General features: G+C 46.6%; 1 protein-coding gene across 1 annotated transcript in view; it reads right to left on the minus strand.

Annotated features, from left to right (window-relative positions):
• Window positions 1–19,090, minus strand: part of LOC130705687 (carcinoembryonic antigen-related cell adhesion molecule 5-like) — a 43,950-nt gene extending 24,860 nt beyond the window's left edge. The window contains 3 exon segments of the mRNA XM_057533726.1: window positions 17,003–17,080; window positions 17,083–17,250; window positions 18,754–19,090. Of these exon segments, the coding sequence (XP_057389709.1) occupies window positions 17,003–17,080; window positions 17,083–17,250; window positions 18,754–19,090 (583 nt within the window).
• Window positions 19,091–21,658: the final 2,568 nt, after the last annotated feature.

Here is a 21,658-nt window from a genome sequence, read left to right on the forward strand (position 1 = left end):
CAGGAAAATGTGCACCCCCCTCTTTGAACTCACAATGCCTCTTATAGTTATCTTAAGACGATCATTCAAGATGTATGAAAATAGTTACTTCTGGGCTAATCATAAAAGTATTGTTTACAGCAAGAAAAAAGTATGGAAACTACCTAAATAGGGTATTTGTGAAAATATACTGTGGTAAACCCATTCAATGGAATATTTTGCAAATCTGAGGAGTAAAATTAGAGCGGAACATTTATTTACATTAAAATATGTTCACATATCAAAAAAACAAACAAGCCAATCCAAAAATGGGCAGAAGACCTAAATAGACATTTCTCCAAGGAAGATATACAGATTGCCAACAAACACATGAAAGAATGCTCAACATCACTAATCATTAGAGAAATGCAAATCAAAACTACAATGAGGTATCACCTCACACCAGTCAGAATGGCCATCATCAAAAAATCTACAAACCATAAATGCTGGAGAGGGTGTGGAGAAAAGGGAACCCTCTTGCACTGTTGGTGGGAATGTAAATTGATACAGCCACTATGGAGAACAGTATGCAGGTTCCTTAAAAAACTAAAAATAAAACTACCATATGACCCAGCAATCCCACTCCTGGGCATATACCCTGAGAAAACCATAATTCAAAAAGAGTCACGTACCACAATGTTCACTGCAGCTCTATTTACAATAGCCAGGACATGGAAGCAACCTAAGTGTCCATCGACAGATGAATGGATAAAGAAGATGTGGCACATATATACAATGGCATATTACTCAGCCATAAAAAGAAATGAAATTGAGTTATTTGTAGTGAGGTGGATGGACCTAGAGACTGTCATACAGAGTGAAGTAAGTCAGAAAGAGAAAAACAAATACCGTATGCTAATACATATATATGGAATCTAAAAAAAAACATGGTCATGAAGAACCTAGGGGCAAGACAGGAATAAAGATGCAGACATAGAGAATGGATTTGAGGACACGGGGAGGGGGAAGGGTAAGCTGGGATGAAGTGAGAGAGTGGCATGGATTTATATATACCACCAAATGTAAAATAGATTGCTAGTCGGAAGCATAGCACAGGGAGATCAGCTCAGTGCTTTGTGACCACCTAGAGGGGTGGGATAGGGAGGGTGGGAGGGAGACGCAAAAGGGAGGAGATATGGGGATATATGTATATGTATAGCTGATTCACTTTGTTATAAAGCAATTATACTCCAATAAAGATGTTAAAATAAATAAATAAATAAAAGATGTTCACAAGTGTGATTAAAGATGAGTAATAAAACAGACATGATAATAAATAAAAGAAAAAAAACCTGACATGGTACCTTTATCTATGTCATTAAGCATTGTTCAATAACTTCATTTTATGGCTTCAGAGTATGTTATTATATAGATGCAAAATAATTTATATAACCAACACTTTAATGTTAGACTATTGGATGTTTTTGTTAGCTCTGATTATTTTTATATTAAGAAATAAAGATATACTATAGTTGACAATACTGTATTTTATATTTGGAAGTTGCTAAGAGACTAGATCTTCAAAGTTCATATCACAAGAAAAATATTGTAGTGTATATATGTCCATGCCACTCTCTCACTCTGTCCTAGCTTACTCTTCCCCCTCCCCGTATCCTCAAGTCCATTCTCTAGTAGGTCCGCGTCTTTATTCCCGTCTTGCCCCTAGGTTCTTCATGACCTTTTTTTTTTTTTTTTTAGATTCCATATATATGTGTTAGCATACGGTATTTGTTTTTCTCTTCTGTCTTACTCTGTATGACAGACTCTAGGTCCATCCACCTCACTACAAATAACTCAATTTCATTTCTTTTTATGGCTGAGTAATATTCCATTGTATATATGTTAGTGGGAAGCAGCCGCATAGCACAGGGAGATCAGCTCAGTGCTTTGTGACCACCTAGAGGGGTGGGATAGAGAGGGTGGGAGGGAGGGAGACACAAGAGGGAAGAGATATGGGGACATATGTATAACTGATTCACTTTGTTATAAAGCAGAAACTAACACACTGTTGTAAAGCAATTATACTCCAATAAAGATGCTAAAAAAAATAAAAATAAAAAAGTTTTTAAAAATTGAAAAAAAGAAAAATATTGTAACTATGTGAGGTGATGGATGTTAACTAAACTTACTGCAAATTCACTCTGCAATATATACGTATATCAAATCTTTACGTTGTACACGGAAAACGAATACAATGTTATACGCCAATTATATCTCAATTTAGAGAAAAGAAATAAGGCTATGATGTCCACCCTTGTAGCTCTATCTTTGTACACGTCTATGATTGGAAAATATTCCCGGAAGTAGAATGAATGGGTCACAATGAATGTAAATTTCAAGGCATTTTGATACACACGGCCAAGCTGCCTTCTATCAAGTTTACAACTCAGTGTTTGAAATGATGTCATACTCAACCACCCTGGGTGTGATCTTTAAAAACAACAAGCAATGTTAACAGTTTAATAGGTGAAAAATGGGGATCCCTTTTTGTTGGTTTGTTTTTTAAATTGCTTTACTGAAGTACAGTTGACATATAACAAATTGCATGTCAAGTGTCTATGTTGATAGGTTGTGATGTATCTAAATACCAGTGAAACTATCATCACAATCAAGATGGTAAACATACCCATCGCCCCAAAGCATGTCCTCATGCTCTGCGGTAATCCCTCCTTCCTGCCCTTCCCCACAGCCCCACCCCAGCCAACAACTGACCTGCTTTCTGTCCCTATAGATCCGTTTGCTCTTTTAGGGTTTTAGCTGAATGGAATCACACAGTATGTACTCTTTTATCTGGCTTCTTTTACTCAGCATAGTTATTTTGAGATTCACACGTGTTATCGCATGTATCAGTAAATCATCCCTTTTCATTGCTTAGAAGTTTTCAACTGTATGGCTATAAGCACAGTTTTTTTAACCGTGCATCTGCTGATGGATATTTGATTTATTTCCGGGTTTTGGCTGTTAACCCATAAAGCTGCTATGAACATGCTTTATATGTCTTTTGTATGGAAACGTGATTTCATCTCTCCAGGGTAAATACCTAGGAGGGTAAAGAGGCTGCAAAACTCTTTTTCAAAGTGGTTGTAACATTTTACATTCCTACCAGCAGTGAAAAAGATTTCCAGTTGTTCCATAATCTCGCCAACACTTGGTATGGTTGGTCCTTTTAATTTTAGCCAGTGACATTCTAATAGGCGCTAGTGGGCATCCATTGTGGCTTTAATTTGCATTTCCCCAATGACTAATGATTGACAATCTTTTCATGTGCTTATTTGCCATCTGTATATCATCTTTAATGAAGTAGCTGTTCAGATCCTTTGCCCATTTGTTAATTGGGAATCCCATGGTTTTTTGTGTTTTTTATAAAAAATATTCATTGATCCATATGAGTTTAATCCCCAGAGAGCCTAAAACATAATTTTCATTCAACAAATATTGGGTTCTTACTATGTTAGGGGGTCCACAGTGAGCGAACCCAGCACACACCTGGGGAGCTTGCAATCTGGCAGGACAAAGTCAAGGATGTAATGACAAGGTGACAATGGCTCACTACCACAGATATGAGTCTGTGGGATACTAATGGTAGGGCCCCTAACTCAGCCCTGAGGGATCTGGGAGACTCCCAGAGGAAGTAATGTGTCTGATCCCAAACAGAATAGACACAAATCAGAAGAGGGTATCTCTTGATATCAGCACCACTGTTCTTGTTGTTTGCCAAGTGTCCTATGAGATCAATCACATTTCGTCCTCAAGGAAGCCCTGTAGAGTTGGGGGATTTATACCCATTTTACAGGAAAGGAAACCAAGACTCAGTGAAGTGAGGCCCTGTTTCACCCCAGTCACTCCGTCCAAGCATGGTTGACACCTGTTAGGCAGGTGAGTGCCCTGGGTGGCCCTTTGATCAGAGTCTGTCTGATAGCCTCTCGGGAATGCCAGGTTACACACACGTGTTGGCCTCCTGCCTGGAAGCCAAGTACAGGCCGGTGGGGACAGGCCAGGGCTCTGAGATAACTGTTGCCATAGTGATCAGTGATGTTGTGTTCATCGTCTGCAGGGGCCTTCTCTTCTCCACAATCCAGTCGGTCCCCGATGGCGAGATCCTTAACAAACTGACTGTAACCTTGAGTAGCATCACCTGTTTCCTCAGCAGCTAATTAGCCTCATGGGTCTGTTGAAGTTCATAACGATAATATTTAGGAAATGCTTACCAAAGGCCAGATGCTGTCCTGCGACATGGTGAACACATTTCATCTTTATCACAGTCCTAGGAAGGAGATACTATTATCACCATCTCCATTTGACAGATGGGGAAATTGAGGCACAGAGAACCACTGGCCCAAAGTTCAGAGGCAGAGCCAGGATTTGAACCCTCCCAGGCTGGCTCTCCTCCCCACTGCACTATTCTACCTCTCAAGCTGGCAAAGTACATTCTCCCTGCCAGTTGGTCAGCACTTACTATTGCCAGATATGTACACCATGCATTATTTCATTTAATTCTCAATGTCCCCATTGTATAGATGGAAAAACTGAGGCTTGGAAAAGGAAAGTCATTTGCCCAAGTTATGCAAGTAGTAAGTGGCATAGCTAGGTGTGGAATGCAAGCCACTCTGGGGCCAGGGGTAAGCGGTATGAAGGAAAGGTATATGATCCAATGAGAGTGCATGGTCTAGGCATCAGAGATGTTCTCCTGAGGAACTGATGTTTGATCTGGGATCAAAAAGGTGGGTCAGAATTATTCAGGCAAAGAGAGTAACAGGAGTGTAACAGCTGGATCTCCAGCAGTCATTTTGAACAATGAGGAAACTTACAGAAGGAAGTTATGCGTGGTACAACAGAGCAGGAACATAGAAGGAGCTTGGATCTCTGGTGACCATGAAGCCACAAGATCAGACTGGGATATGTTTATCAGTTAGCTATTGCTGTGTAACAAACATCCCGAAAGCTTAGTGGCTTCAAGAGAGAGACAGAGGAAGTGCACAAGTCCTCTTGAGGCCTGGGCTCAGAGCTGCCACTTTGTTATTTCTACTTCATTCTTTTGGTCAAAGCAAGTCATGAGACCAGCCAAGATTCAAGGGGGCAGGAAAATAGACTCCACCTGTTGAGGGGAAAAGTTGTAAAGTCACATTACAAGGGGCATGGATATAGGGAATGGAGAATTGGGGCCATTGTTGCAATCAAACTACCATAATTTATTTCACATGAGAGAGAACTACACTGCTATATTAATAAAACCAATGTTACTTTGAGTGTCTGTTTTATGCAGCTGAACCAAATCCTTCCTTTACATAACGAGTGTTACAGACGGAGAGAAGAGTATAAGCAAAGGCCCTGTGGTGGAAGGTGTACAAAAAGTTCCAATAACTAAAATAAGTGAGGCTGGGGGTGCCAGGGATGAGAGGATCAGGTCAGGGAGCCACTGCCCACCAGCACAGGGTTCCCAGCCCTCCTGTGAGAGACCACACATTTGATGATAGTCACACACTCCTGGGGGAAGGCTCTGGGTCAGCCTGCATTTATTAAGCCTGTGCTGGGTGCTGGATCTGATTCTGTAGGACTTAGGGATGAAGGCAGGGTCTTGATCTTTGAGAATTTCCATCTACTCTCACCCTTTGAAAGTCACAAGGGCTGAGAGTAGGAATTGGGAGCATGGAGGATTTAAGAACCTGTGGCTTTTTAAAAAGTTGGGTCTTGGACTTCCCTGGTGGCACGGTGGTTAAGAATCCGCCTGCCAATGCAGGGGACACGGGTTCGAGCCCTGGTCCTGGAAGATCCCACATACCGCCGAGCAACAAAGCCCGCGCACCACAGCTACTGAGCCTGCACTCTAGAGCCCGCGAGCTGCAACTACTGAGCCCACGTGCTGCAACTACTGAGCCCACGTGCTGCAACTACTGAAGCCCGCGCACCTAGAGACCATGCTCCACAACAAGAGAAGCCACTGCAATGAGAAGCCTGCGCACCACAACGAAGAGTAGCTCCCACTTGCTGCAACTAGAGAAAGCCTGTGTGCAGCAACAAAGACCCAACACAGCCAAAAAAAAAAAAAAAAGTATGACAATGTTAATATACTAAGCACATTATAGAACATACAAAAATAAAAAAATAAAAGGTTGGATCTCAGGAAAAGAGGCGCAATTTACTCAGTCTTCTGTTTATGGCACATTGTCATCATCATATTTATATATTTATTTCAGTTTATCACTTTTCCCAAATCCATTTTCTCTTCCCGTACAGCCAACCATTCTACCGGATTTAAAGTGTATATTCTTATTTGTTTGTGTTATTTAAAAATGGGTATTGCTCTTTGGCGTTCATATATTTAAAATGTGTGACTCTGGTATTGTGTCAAAATTCTCATCCTGTTTCTTACTGTGGCAGAGATGGTCAAGGACCACCAGTACTGTGTTCCCATTTTCCTCCTGGACTCACAGCTGGACTACATTTCCCAGCCTCCCTTGCAGTTAGGTGTGGCCATGTGACCAAGTTTTGCCCAATGGAATCTGATGTGATGGAAGTGATGGGAGTTGCTTTCAGGCCTGACCCATAAAATCCTCCCATCCTCCACCTCCATCCACTGGTTGACTGGAGAAGGCTCTAGAGGGGAATGAGGCCCCAAGAGGGACAAAGCCTGGGGCACCAAAATGACTCGTGCAGCAGAGTGCCCCACCCACCCAAATTGAACTATTATTTTGTTAAGCCACTGAGATTTGGGGGCCTAACTGTTACAATAGATGATTCCATTATTTTATATGCTCAAAATTTAAAAATGGTTTTTAATTTAAAATTTCAAACTAGAAAATTTTTAATTTAAAATAATTAAAAACTCACAAGAAATTGTAAAAATAATGTTCCCATGTACCCTTCATGCAGCTCTTCCTAACCTTAGGTGTTATCAAAACCAAGAAATTGACATCGGTACAATCTATTAACTAAACTACAGGTCTAATTCATATTTTGCCAGCTTTGACATGCACTTGTGTATGTGTGTGTGTGTGTGTGTGTATGTACTATGAAATTTTATCACATGTAGAGATTCATGTATTCACCCCACAACAGTTAGGATACAGAACTGTTCAATCAACACAAAGAAGATACCTCGGGGCTTCCCTGGTGGCGCGGTGGTTAAGAATCTGCCTGCCAATGCAGGGGACACGGGTTTGAGCCCTGGTCCGGGAAGATCCCACATGCCACGGAGCAACTAAGCCCGTGAGCCACAACTACTGAGCCTGCGCTCTAGAGCCCGTGCTCCGCAACAAGGGAAGCCACCGCAATGAGAAGCCACCGCAATGAGAAGCCACCGCAATGAGAAGCCCGCGCACCACAATGAAGAGTAGTCCCCGCTCTCCGCAACTAGAGAAAGCCCGCGCACAGCAACGAAGACCCAATGCAGCCAAAAATAAATAAAATAAATAAATTAAAAAAAAAAAGAAGATACCTCAACAGCAGCTAGTTTTACCTACTCTGATGAATATACACTACTTTTTCCAGTCACCATCGCGTTTCTAGGATCCGTCTGTGTGGCTACATGAACAAACAGCGCTTCTAATTGCTGCAAACGCTCTCCAGCGTGGATCTACCATTTTGCCTGCCAACTCCCCCAGCCGTGGACATCCACAATGCACACCTTTTTCTACGTTCCTTTGGACTGTGAGAACAATCCTTTGGGGTATTGTATCCAGGAGGACAATTGCTGGGTCCTAGGCAGCTGCACATGCTTGATTTGCCCAAGTCTTGCCAGGTTGTCCTACAGAATCACCGTCCCCACCCATATTCCCAGCAGCAGTGTCTGAGGTTCCTGTGACCCTATGTCCCCATGAACACCTGTCATCACCCAGCTTTCTCAGATTTCCAGGCTACCATGTGTATAATTATATCCTGTTGTTTCAATTAGCACTTCCGAGTTGGAGCATCTCTTCACATGTTGCTTGCGTTTGGGGTGCCTTCTTCTTTTCTTTGACAGGAGAAAAGTCCAAGTGGTGAATATCGGGGTGGTATCTGGCCTTCTGGACCATGACTCCACGTTGAATTGTCTGGATCTGCAAAGTACAAAAGCAGGATCAATGAGGGCTAAAGCTCAGCCACGTGTGGAGATGAAGGTAACCCCTCCCTGCATCACAACCTTCACTGACTGAACCCAGGAAGCCCAAGGACTAGAGGAGGGAACAGCCACAGAGAGGTCTGGGAGAACTCTGCCTGATAGAGGCCCTTGATTTTAGATGGTGACGCATCTACTCAATCCAGTGCTTTTGCTTTGAAAGTCTGTGCATTGGTCCTCGCAGAATTTGCAGTCCCAGAAATTATCTATTCACTCACTCAATCAGTCAACAAATATATACTGGGCACCTACTGTGTGGCAGGCACTACTCCAGGTACTGTGGACACAGTAGCGAACAAAACAGACAAGGCCCTGCCCCACGGAGCTGACATTCCAATGGAATCATGTTCACATTGTCCATGATGTGCATTCTGAGCTGGGAATGCCAGGACTGGGACCGGCTGAGAAGGAGCTGCCTCAACTTCTCTTGACTTCCTGCAATCACTCCCCACCCTTTCAAGCTCTCACTCTTCATACATCTTTTGAGGGTAATAAAGGGAAGGGGGGTTGGGGTAAACAGGAGTCCTTAGACCAGTCAGTGGGCCCCTCCTCATCCCCCCCAGAGGCCAAGAAGGTGCACATGGTTTATCTACAGAGGTATTTTAACAGCTTCCAAGCTCCTCCCTCCCCCTCACCCCCCATACTCACTCCCACCGCCCCCAGCCCTGGTTTCAACGTATCTGGTGACCCCCTGTCAGCAATAATGACCTGACTTACAGGTGAGAAAACACAGCTGCCCTGATCTGGAGGGGAAGACAAAGGAGAGAGGATTTAGGTTCTGCCCCAGGGCTGGGGGTGGGGAAGGGGGGCGCAGTATAAGGGGCGTAGTTGTTCACTGCCTCCCCGGGACAAGGAATGAAATCCTTTGGTCTAGTGTTGGAGGCCCCCACGATACAACCCCTGCCAGCCTTCCCACCATGAGTGCACATCACCACCCCTCTCCCTCCACACTCCCCACCACACACACACACACACACACACACGGGCACATGCACACACATGCACAGGGAACTCCATTCTCTCGTCCCTCACTCAACACCTTCCCATCTCCACGCCCCAGGCCTACATCAAGGGAAGGATGTTGAACATTTGCCTGAAGATGGCACTCACTAACTCCCCATGGGAGAAGTCAAGTCCTCAGCTTGGAGTTCAAGGTCTCTGCAAAGAGTCCCATGCCTCCCTTTTCACCATTAGCTTCCATACCTAGAAAGGAGCACTCATCTCTTGCTCCCCACTCACTACCCTTGCACCCTCTCCTAGCCAGCCGTCCCACCAGGCCCAGAGGAGTGGAGGGGTGTCTCACGTGCAAGGAGCACTCTTTGATTCCCCAGGTCCAACAGGGTAAAGTCTGAGGCCTTCGGCTTGGCATTCAAGGCCTCTACAATCTGGGCTCTGCCAACTTGTCCACCATAAATTTCCATCAAAGCAGAAGGAAAACTCAGGAATCTGGTTCATCTCTCTCTATCCTCATCCTATCCAGGACTCCCGTTTACCTCAAGCTCCCTTCATAGACAGGTACCCAACCCTCCTTTAGGGAAAAGAGAATCACGGCTACCTGGTCCCTCATGAAGCCCAGGAAATAGGCCACAGTGGCCGTCAGAGCAATACCAACCACCATTCCAAGCACGATGTTAGCGATGCCCCCTCCAGGGATGGGTGGCCCATAGAATGCTGGGCCCTGGTCATTCTCAGATGTGGCATCTATGGAGCAGAAGAGAAACAGAGTGGGGGAAGCTGTGGTAGGTGCCCAAAGATCTCCAGTTCCTAATCCCTGGAATCTGTGACTGTTCCCTTACATGGTAAAAAAGAGACCTTGCAGATGTGATGAAGTTAAAGATCTTGAAATAGGGATTTTAGCCTGGATTATCCAGGTGGGTCCTTAAATACAGTTACAAGTTTCCTTATAAGAGGGAGGCAGAGGGAGATTTGACACAGAATAAAGAAGGCCACGTGACAGAAGCAGAAAGAAGTAGACAGAAGCAGACAGAAGCAGAGTCAAAGAGAGAAGATGCTGTGATGCTGGCTTTAAAGATGAAGGAAGGGGCCATGAGCCACGGAATGCAAGGGATGCAGTTCTAGAAGCTGGAAAAGACAAGGAAATGGATTCTCCCCTAGAGCCTCCCAAGGAGCACAGCCCTGCCTACACCTTGACTTTGGTCCCATGAGACTGATTTTGGACTTCTGACCTCCAGAAGCATAGGAGAATACATTTGTGTGTCGTTGTAAGCCACCAAGAGCGGAATCGTTACAGCGGCCATGTGGAACCACTACAGAGGCCTGACACCACCGTGAACCATCCACCCACCCTGGATTTCAACTGCCCTCTCAGCTGAGCATCTTTAATCTACAGCCCTCCCAGTCATAAGACCCGAAGAGGGAGCTCCTTGATTCCAGTGTCTATTTTCGCAAATGGAGAGGTTGGGGCTCAGAGAGGAGAATACTGGATTCCCCCAAGGCCCAAGACCCAAGAATCCAGCCCCCACCCACTCTTCTTTCCCCGACACAGTACTTTACTAACATCATTCACTTTCTCCCTTCACAATATTTTCCCCGCTTACATTATTGCCTTAATATGTTTCTTTATATCGACTCACAATTCTAATTAAATAAATTTAAGTAGAAAAAAATTAACTTCTAAAAGAAGTTCCATATAAACAAAGCGATGCCACTCAGTTCTAGCAAGATGCAGCAACGGAGTCTTGTTCTCTCCTTGTTAGGCCAAGAAATTAGCAAGTGCTAAGGAGAGAGTTAAAGATAACTAGCTCAAATCAAGACTTTCTCTCAATGTAATCAGAAAGACTGAACTAAATTAAGAGGGACTGTCTTTCTATGTCATGATACCTCACACCATTTCCAGGTACCACCTGAGGACATTTCATCTATCACTTAAACTCATCCTGGGTTCTGGGGGAACCATGCTTACACTACGTTCCTGTCTCCCTGTGGCCTAACCCCATTCTAGGCACACGGTAGGTGCTTCATAAATGCTGTATTTTCTCAGTTGAAGATGTTGCCCATCACCCATTGCATCATTGTTTTAATGGTGGCTGTGGGTATGCTAATAACAAAGTGAAAAGGGGGGCGCGTGGAATTTGAGTCTTATAATCAAGACACATGCAATCTGTTGAATAAGTGAATGCACGCAGGTGTAATTTGCTGAGTTTCCTTTCTAGGTTTCCATCCTGGCTTCCAGCTAGACTGTAGACTGTATATTCCCTGAGGGCAAGAACCATGCCCAGCCCACCTTCCTTCACCCCCAGGCCAAACCGAGACCAGAAGATGCCTGATGCTGTTTGTGCCCCTAAATTGATCTTTAAGCCCCAAGGAAGTGGACACGGGGAGGGAAGGCACCTGTTCTATGGAAGCAGTTTCATCGTGAGACCTCGAAGTCTTATGATAAGGGCTCTTCTATTTCTCAGAGAACCCAGGTGAACCAAACCCAGGCCTTCAAACTCTCCTTGCTCCATCCCATCACAGGGCCTTTGCACTCACTGTTTCCTCCGCCTGGAAGTCTCTGACCCTCCCTGCCCATACTGAGTTGACTATCTGGGTGGATGGATAGGTCGGTGGGTGAATGTTTATGTGAATGGGTGGCTGGGTGAGTATGTGGGTAGTTGGAAGGATGGGTGGAGGGATGGATGACGGGTGGGTATGTGGATGGATAAGCAAGTGAATGGGTGGGTAGATAGGCTGGTATGTGTGTTGATGGAGGAATAGGTGGGTGGGTGGATGGATGGATAAGAAGAGGAGGCCCCTCACCTTTGATGTGGACCGCCAGCTGGGCCATGCTCTGAAGGCCTGCGTCTGCACTGACAGCGTGGCAGCTGTACAGCCCTGAGCTGTTCAGTGTGATATCCAGGATGGAGGGGAGCTGCCCTGCTGCCCCTGGACTCCCATCCGCCCTCCATGTGTACTCAGCAGGGGGGCTGGAGTTGGCAAAGCAGGAGAGGGTGAGGTTGCAGCCAACCACAAAGGTAGAGTCCATGGGGTTTATCACCGGGACATCAGGACAATCTGTGGAAGACAGAACAGACATTTCAAAGGGAGGAGAACGCGCTATACTTTCTCTGCTTCTAGCCCAGGCCCACGGAGTCACAGTTCTGCCCGACTTCTATCACACTTCTGCCACAAATGGGACCATGACCCACCCACCCCCAACCATGTTAGAGAGAGGAAGGGAAGGAGAGAGAAGGAAGAAGGTGGAGGGACCACTGTTCCTTCTAAGTTATATTCCTTACACACCCGTGAGAGGAGGTGCTATAGCACGAGGATTAAGAGTCCAGGTTTTGGAGTCTGACGGGCAGAAGTCCGATCCTAGCAATCGCATGTGTTAGTGCTGAGCCTCAGTTTCCTCATTTGTGAAAATCAGCGAAGAGAGTGGCCACCTCACTGGATTGTGTGGACTCACTGGGATATGTGTCTGCTTGGCCTGTGGTCAGTACTAGATATTTGCCAATAAGTGACTAGTTAATCTGATTTATTAACATTAATATTCAATTCCTCTTAAGAGAAGAAGCTTGAATACAGAGAGCATGAAGCCTGATTGTCAACCAAAACACCCACCGATCCCCATGCCGGTGGCGAGAGGAAAGGAAGGTAGCGGCACAGGGTGAGCACTGCGCTAGGAATCCCAGCATCGAGCTGAGAGCAACCCCATAGGGGTAGGGGTGGTGCTGCCCCAGCCCATGACTCTTATCTAAAAAGAGAGACTGAACCCCACTCCTGCCCCAGGGTGGACCCAGCTGAGGGCCATATGCAGATTTTGCCTGACCAGCATCCAAACTCCTCAGCCCAGTAGTGAAGTCCTTTAGGGAACTATCCCTCCTCCAGCCTCAGTCTGCCTGTTCTGGTTCCACTGGGGTGGGTCCTCCTGCTTGCCCCTCATAGGCTGTGGGCAGACACATGACCCCTGACTGTCCAATGAGAGCACAGTATCTCCCTCCACAGTGACTGGTTCGGGGGGGGGGAACATGACCGAAAATGGGCCAATGAGAGTCAGCCTTGGGACTTTAGCTGGAACTGCAAAGGATTGAGGAACTTTCTTTCTCCTGTGGTGGCTAAGGGGGTGGGTTGTGGGTGTGGACCTGCTGGGGCTGTCATTCAACCCCTGAGAATGAAAGCCCCACAGAAAAAAGAGAAGTCCAGAATTCCTTGGCTTCCACATGGCACCTCTGTGACCTTCTTGTACATTCTCCTGTTTCTTTCAGCTTCGTGTGGTTTCTGTTCCCCTTAACCAAACAACTCCTACCTATCTTGGGTAACCTCTCCCTCTCTCTGTACCTCAGTTTTTCCAGTCATAATAAAGGGACATTTGATGAGATGGCCTCTAAGTCTCATGGTTCAGGAAGCAAGGAGGAGACAAGTTAGCAAGACAGCTAAGTGCGGGGCTCTGGAGCCAGATGCTGTGTTCAAATCTGACTACCACGTATGAACTTTGGGAAACTGATTTAACCTCTCTAAGCCTTGATTTCCTCATCTGTGAAATGGGAATAATCATAGTATCTGCTTCACAGTTTGTGGGTTAGGATTAAAATAGTTCCAACATGAACAGTGCCTGGCACATGGTATGTGCTCAACAAATACTGGTAACTATTATTATTATTTGAACTTGCTCCATTCCCTCCCCAGGGTGCCCCCAAGGCCTAAGGCAAAAGAGACTCACAATTCACATTTACAGGGAGGGGGTTGCTGAGGCTGGAAGTGGCAGAACTGCTGGCCTCACACTGGTAGAGCCCGGTGTCACTCCATGTAATGTTCCGGAGGCTGAGGAGCCTGTGGTCTGGGGACAGCTCCCCTCGGCCCCCACCGGAAAAGACATCACTGTTTCTGAACCACCTGATAGCTATGACTCTCTTTGGGGGGACACACATCAGGGTGACAGAGCCTGTGTTCTCCACGGGGGCGACACTGTCAGCCAGGATGCTGGGCTGAGGCATGTATTCTGCTCAGGGACACAGAGCAAAGAGGGAACGGCAGTGAGATAAGGGGGATCCTCCTCACAGTTAATTTGATGACCTCTGCAATCCTTAACCTCCTCCCCTTAGACCTCTGTGCATCTCACCCCTTTCCTGAAGCCACCTCCTCCCAGGGCCTGGAAATTCACACATCCTCCTATGCAGTCTAGTTAGTATAATCTAGTCTAGATCTGCACTGTCCAGTACGATGGCTGCCAGCCACATGTGGTTATTGAGGACCTGAAAGGTGGCTGATCCAAATTAAGATGTGCTATGAGTATAAAATAAACAATGGATTTCCAAAATGGAAAAAAAAAAGGAATGTAAGCTATCAACAAATTTTCTATTGATTGCATGTTGAAATGATATTTTGAATATATTGGGTTAACAAAATTATTAAAATTGATTTCACCTGTTATGCTTTACTCTTTTATTGTGGCTGCTAGAAAATTTTAAATCCTATATGTGCCTTGCATTATATTCCTGTTGGACAGCGTTACTCTAGTTGGCTATGTATACAGGATCTGGCATCAGACTGAGTTCACTAGCTGATGAGTTACCATGAAACCATGCCTCAGTGTCCTTCCAGTCAAATGATAATTGCACTGCCCCTCATAAAGATTAAAAGAGATAATATATACACAGATACTGTGATACATTTACAGTTTCCTAACTGTCCTTCTAATCTCCTGCCTTTGTGCAATCTGCTGCCCATGTGGCAGCAAAAAGATCTTTTCCTAAGATAAAGATTGGGGACTTTCCTGATGCTCCCAATGCACAGGGCCCGGGTTCGATCCCTGGTCAGGAAACTAGATGCCGCACGCATGCTGCAACTAAGAGCCTCCATGCCGCAATTAAAAAAAAAAAAAGATCCTGGGACTTCCCTGGTGGCACAGTGGTTAAGAATCCGTCTGCCAGTGCAGGGAACACAGGTTCGAGCCCTGGTCCGGGAAGATCCCACATGCTGCAGAGCAGCTGAGCCCATGCGCCACAACTACTAAGCCTGCGCTCTAGAGCCTGCGAGCCACAACTACTGAAGCCCATGCGCCTAGAGCCCGTGCTCCTGCAACAAGAGAAGGCACCGCAATGAGAAGCCCGCGCACCGCAAAGAAGAGTAGCCCCCGCTCGCTGCAACTAGAGAAAGCCCGTGCACAGCAATGAAGATCCAACACAGCCAAAAATAAAATAAATTAATTAATTAAAAAAAAAAAGACCCTGCATGCTGCAATGAAGATCCCGTACACAGCAATGAAGATCCCGTGTGCCACAACTAAGACCCAGCACAGCCAAATAAATAAATATTTAAATATTTTTTTAAAAAAAAAGATTGGATTGTGTGTCTCTCCTGATTAAGGACCATCCTTGGCTCCTGGTTCCTTAGGACAAAGGCTCTAAATGATCATTCCTTGCTAACTGTTCCAGCCCCACCCCCTACTACTCTTCTCCTTGTTTAATATGCCCCAGGCTAGTATTCTTTCTGTTCCTTCCACACACCAAAGTTCTTCTTGCCACAGGGCCTTGGCACATGCCAGTCCCTCTCCCACTCCCATTTACTCTTCAATAACTCACCTCCTGCTCATCCTTCAGGTCTCCATTTAAATGCCACCACTTCTGAGAAGCCTCCTGTGGTAGACTAAATCATTGGCTGCAATTCTTTACCTCACTCCTCCCTACACTCTTCCCAGTATTCACGCTCTTTACCAAGTAACTTTGCAGTCCTTTCCACAAAAGGCAGAATATATTCCTTGCCTTTTTTAAAAAGATTTTCTTGATGTGGACCCTTTTTAATATCTTTATTGAATTTGTTACAATACTGCTTCTGTTTTTTTATGTTTTAGTTTTTTGGCCACGAGGCATGTGGGATCTTAGCTCCCCGACCAGGGATCGAATCTGCACCCCCTGCACTGGAAGGTGAAGTCTTAACCACTGGACCACCAGGGAAGTCCCTGTCCCTCGCCTTTGACTGTAGGATGTTGGCAGACATGATGCAAGCAGGTGTTTGAAATGTGCTTGTGTCCTTGGGTGTGCCCCCTTGCACCTCTGCCATAATCATGAAGAAGAGCTCCCTCTTGGAAAGGTGCCATTGCTTTAACCTAAGCCTCAGAATGAACACAGGCGGAGCAGACCTGAGTCCAACCCACAGTGAGGAGTCCAGCCCAGCCAGGCCCAGTCTGGAGAAGCAGACCTCCCAACCAAGCTGCATGTGTGTGAGTGAGCCCAGCTGAGAACAGCAGAGCAGTCCCAGGTGACCTGCAGACATGTGATAATTGTTTGTTATCATAGACAGAAAGGCCACCTAGATTCTTGTGACTGTTTGTTATGCAGCAATGGCTAACTGATACACCTCCCCAGTGACTCTATGTAAATCTGAACCCCCATTACCCCATTAGCCTCTCATTATATCTTCTGTTCCTTCAGAGCACTTAACACATTTTTCAATTATGTATTTATTTGTGTGACAATCTTTTAATGGCCTACCTCTCCTTTTAGACCTTAAGCTGCAGGAGGTCAGGGACCACATCTCTCTTTGCTTATCACTCTATCCCTGATGCCGAGAACAGTATTTGGAACATATTAGTTGCTTAATAAATATGTGAATGAATAAGTTAATAAGGCATTGATCAGGAGGTGATTTTAATCACCTCTGGGCTGCTGCTAAAACCTTAAAGGGACAGAAACTCAAGGGCCAGAGATTCTCAGAGATTCAGGGCATTTTCCTAAGACTACAATGATGAATTTCAGAAACTCAAGGGTTTAGGATAAAGCTCTGTGGTCTCATCCAATAACTTCCTCTGTGACCGTGAGAATTCCTGAATACCCTCCCACCAAATTTCTTCCTTCTCTGTGGAAGGGCGGCGATTGGCGTGGGTGGTCTCCCAGGGCTCCTCAAGCTCCATTTGGTCAACCAGAGTCCCCTCCAGACTCACCCACTCACCAGGGATGATAATCAGGGTGTCTGTGGCACTGCGGCTGCCTGAGGCAGGGTTGGTGGCCTCGCAGGTGTAGACTCCAACTGTGCCCAGGTGGACGGGAAGAGCTGCTGGCCAGAGGGCCCTGGGTTCCCACTGATCGTCCACGAGTACTGGGCTGGAGGGTTGCACATGGTGGAGCAGGAGAGGGTGAGGTCGAACCCAACTATGAAGCTGAGGTCAGTGGCGGTTACTGGGGGCATGTTTGGACCATCTGTAGCAGCCAAAATAAATTCCCAGAGAGAGTCATAGCCGGGAACCTGGGGTCTCTGCCTGGTCCGGCCTTTTCCTCTCAATCTGGTCCCTTCCCTGGGCTCCTACTTGCTGTGTGACCCTGGGCAGCTCACCTCCCCTCTCTGAGTCAGTGGGCTCCGCACTGGTCTGTATACTCTTTGAGGGAAGGGGCTATGTCTGTGTCAGTGTCAGGCACATGTTCGATGCTCAGTAATTATATGTTGAGTGGACAAATGAACCAACGTTAACCAGGGCTTATTGTGTACGAGGGTCTGGATGAGTTCTGCTGGGGCCACAGAGCTGTTTCCAGCACCGTCTCTACCCGTGAGAGAGGCAGACACATGTCTCGCTGAGAGGGAGCATTTATCCATCTTTTCAATAAGTGTTTTTTGATCTCTTGCTTTGTGCCAGGCAGTGTCCTGGGTTTGGGGACACACCAGAGGCTGAGACAGGCCTAGCCCTGCCCTCACAGGGCTCCCAGTCCAGTTGGGGAGAAACACTTGTTCCTGACAGCAATGATCTAGAGTGAGCTGAGCAAGGATGGAGGAGCCCAGAGAGGGTGGCTGACCCAGGCTGGGGCGTCAGGGAAGGCTTCCTGGAGGAAAGGACACCTGAGCTGAAACCTGGAAGATGAGGAGGAGTTATTCAGGCAAAGGATGAGAGCAGTGGTGGGAAGGGAGGCACCAAAAAAAAGGGCACAGTGTGTGGGGCTGGGGCTCAGCCAGACCGTGGTGTGTAAGGAGTACTGAGAAATGAGGTTTTGAGGGCCAACAGAGACTTGTGGCCTTGTAGCCCAGGCTAAGTGGGCTGGACTTCCTCCTGGGGGGCACTAGAGAGCCATGGAAGAGATGTGAGGAGGGGAGGAACAGAGTCCAATTTATGCTTTAGAAAGACATGGGCAGGACTTCCCTGGTGGCGCAGTTGTTAAGAATCCGCCTGCCAATGCAGGGGACACGGGTTTGATCCCTAGTCCGGGAAGATCCCACATGCCACGGAGCAATGACGCGCATGCGCCACAACTACAGAGCCTGCGATCTAGAGCCCATGAGCCACAACTACTGAGCCCATGTGCCACAACTACTGAAGCCCATGTGCTAGAGGGCCCGAGTGCTGCAACCACTGAGCCCGCGTGCTGCAGCTCTTGAAGTCTGCACACCTAGAGCTCATGCTCTGCAACAAGAGAAGACACCGCAAATGAGAAGCCCGTGAACCACAACGAAGAATAGCCCCCGCTCACTGCAACTAGAGTAAGCCCGCGCACAGCAACGACGACCCAAAGCAGCCAAAAAATTTTTTTTAATAAATAAATTAATTAATAAATTATTTTTTAAAAAGGAAAGACATGGGCACCTGCAGCTGATCCTGCCTTTATAACCCTTCCATGTGCCCCGGGGTCCCGCCCCCCGCAGCCCAACCTGCCAGGCAAGGTGGGTTTCAGGGAGGTGACCCTAAAGGAGGCAGGGGGTGTGGGATGGGCACTCACAGGTGACACAGAGGAGCAGGGGCTCACTGAGCCTGGTGATGGCAGGGTTCTTGACCTCGTAGTGGTAAGGTCCTGAATCATTCCGGGTCACCTGGTGGATAGTCAGTCTCTGCTGGTCCAGGGACAGCTCCAGCTGCCCGCTGCCCACCACAGGCTCCTTGCCAGTGTACCACTGGAAGGTGGCGTCATTGCTTGGGGACTGGCAGCTCAGGGTCACAGAGTCCCGCAGCTCCAGGGGCGCCAAGGTGGAGGCTGTGATGGTGGGTGGGGCCAGCTTCTCTGTGAAGGGGGGATGGAGAGAGAAGGAGACTTGAACCCCAGCAAAACCACTGCCCATCTCGGTGAACGTGGCCACACTGACCTTCCCCCTCTGAGCCTCAGTCTCCTCCAAAAATAGGCGCCAGCCTCATGGGGCTGTTGTGAAGACGACATGAACTAACGTACGTGACACCCTTGGCCTGGGATCCTGCAGATAGTAACTGCCTAGCGTTGTACCCTTGGTCCCTGCCCTTGGACTAGGGATGGGGGAGGGGAAGGAGATACTGTATAGATGACCCCAGGAGACTAAGTCGTTTCAGATACATATGTGTGGCCTTTTTGCCGAATCTAGGCAGAGGCAGTGATGCTAGAAAATAGCAAATGTTATGCAAAGTATTAGTCAATGTATAATGTTGATTATTCATTTAATCTTTCACCTAACAAACACTTACTGGGCATCTGTTCTGAGCCACATTCTGTGCTGGGCAGTGTTGGGGTCACAGTAGTGACCAAGTCAGTCCTAGCCCTGCCCTCCTGGGGCTTCCCAGTTCTAAAGGGCGTAGTAAGGACTCAAAATATGAGCTATTTTTAGAAAATATCATCTAGGGGAAAGATGTCACTGGGAGCATAGAACAAGGAGATTTAGTGTAATCTGCTGCATCAGGGAACCACCATTAATTGATCCTTCCATCCATCCATCCATTCATCCATTTGTTACTTCATTTAACTAGTGTTTTCTGTACAGCAGGGATCAAGCCATTCCAGTCTGTGCCCTCATGGGACTCATGGTCCAGTGAGGGAGACAGACTCAGCCCCACACAGTGATGGCCCCGAGTGGGAGGAGCTGGGATGTGGAATTCCAGGGGATTTCGATAAACCAGAGGGGACACCTGACCCAGTTAGAGGGTCAGAAAGGACTTCGGGGAGACGATGATAGTTACATGAAAAGCTCCACAGCTGGACAGGACCACTTCCAGGAGGGACTTGCCCCATGAATCAGCAGATGGCCTCCAGCTGTCATCTCCTCCAAGGTCATGTCCTTCCCAGGGTGGCCTATATCCGGAGATTGAGCAAGTCTTGGCCATTTCATCCTGATACGGAACAACCCTGAGGGGGGCAATACTCTCTCCTGAGCTCCCGGCTAAATCAGTTGAAGTTTTGTCAGGCCTGCATCACTGATCAATTTCTCTCTCTCTGCCCAGTCTTGCCTCCCCCTCCTTCCTTTCACAGGTATTGATTTCTAATAAACATCCTGCACTTGTGTCAGTTAACTAGGGCTGCCATGACATAGTACCACAAACTGGGTGGCTTAAAACAACAGAAATTTATTGTCTCACAGTTCTGGGGGCCAGAAGTCCAAAATCAAGGTATGGGCAGAGCCGTGCTCGCTCAGAAACCTGTAGGGGAATTGTTTCTTGCCTCTTCCAGCTTCTGGTGCTCTGCTGGCAATCTCTGGCGTTCCTTGCCTTGTCGGAGCGTCATTCCAATCCTCTGTCTTCATATGGCTGTCTTCTTATAAGGACACCAAGCATGTTGGAGCAAGGGGCCCACTCTATTCCACTATGACCTCATCGTTTTTTTAAAATTTTTACTGGAGTTTGGTTGCTTTACAATGTTGTGTTAGCCTCCACTGCACAACAAAATGAATCAGCCATATACATACGGATATCCTGTCCCTTTTGGACTTCCCTCCCATTTAGGTTACCACAGTGCATTAGGTAGAGTTCCCTGTGCTATACAGTACGTTCCCATCAGTTGTCTATTTTATACATAGTATCAATAATATGTATGTGTCAATCAGGGTCTCCCAATTCCTCCCACCAGACCCCTTTCCCTTTGGTATCCATACCTTTGTTCTCTATGTCTGTGCAGTATGACCTCATCTTAATTAATTACATCTGCAACAACTTTATTTCCAAATAAAGTCATATTCTGAGGTTCTAGGGGCTAGAACTTCAACATATCTTTTTGGGGGGGGGAAGGACACTATTCGACTCATAACACCTCCCCCAACTCCATTTCAGAGTCTGCTTCTGAAAAACCCAACCTGTGACAATGACTTAGGACAGGTGGCTTCACTGAGCCTCTGAGCCTCTGTTTTCTTAAAATAGAAGCAACACTGCCTTGAGGGTTCATGAGGATAGACACGTAAAATGCCCAGGACAGAGTGAGAAACACAGCAGTTAAATAAATGGGAGCTTTCAACTGTTATTCAATCAACAGTCATACCACAAACATTTGATGAGCACCTACCATGTGCCAGGACCACAGCTGGGCAATGGGATAAGATAATGAACTGTAAAATCAAAACCCTACCCTCATGGAGCCTGTGGATGGTCCAATGGAAAAAATGGACATTAACAATCCATCCATCCATCCAAATAAATGTAAATTTACATACCGCAGTATTAATGAAGAGGTGCAGGGTGCAATGGCAACATGAAGGTGTAAAGTTTAGACTGAGATCTGAAGAAGGAGTCATCCAGATTGAGAAAAAAAAAAAATTGTGAGATGGGGGAAAGGACACCCAGGCAGAGGGAACAGTATGTGCAAAGACCCAGAGGAGGGAAGGAGCATAGACTGTCTGAGGAAATAAAAGAAGCCTGCATGGCCAGTGAATAGTGAGGAATGCAACTGTGTTTAGAAG

This window comes from Balaenoptera acutorostrata, chromosome 19 (genome assembly GCF_949987535.1).
Source record: "Balaenoptera acutorostrata chromosome 19, mBalAcu1.1, whole genome shotgun sequence".
Classification (NCBI taxonomy): Eukaryota; Metazoa; Chordata; class Mammalia; order Artiodactyla; family Balaenopteridae; genus Balaenoptera; species Balaenoptera acutorostrata.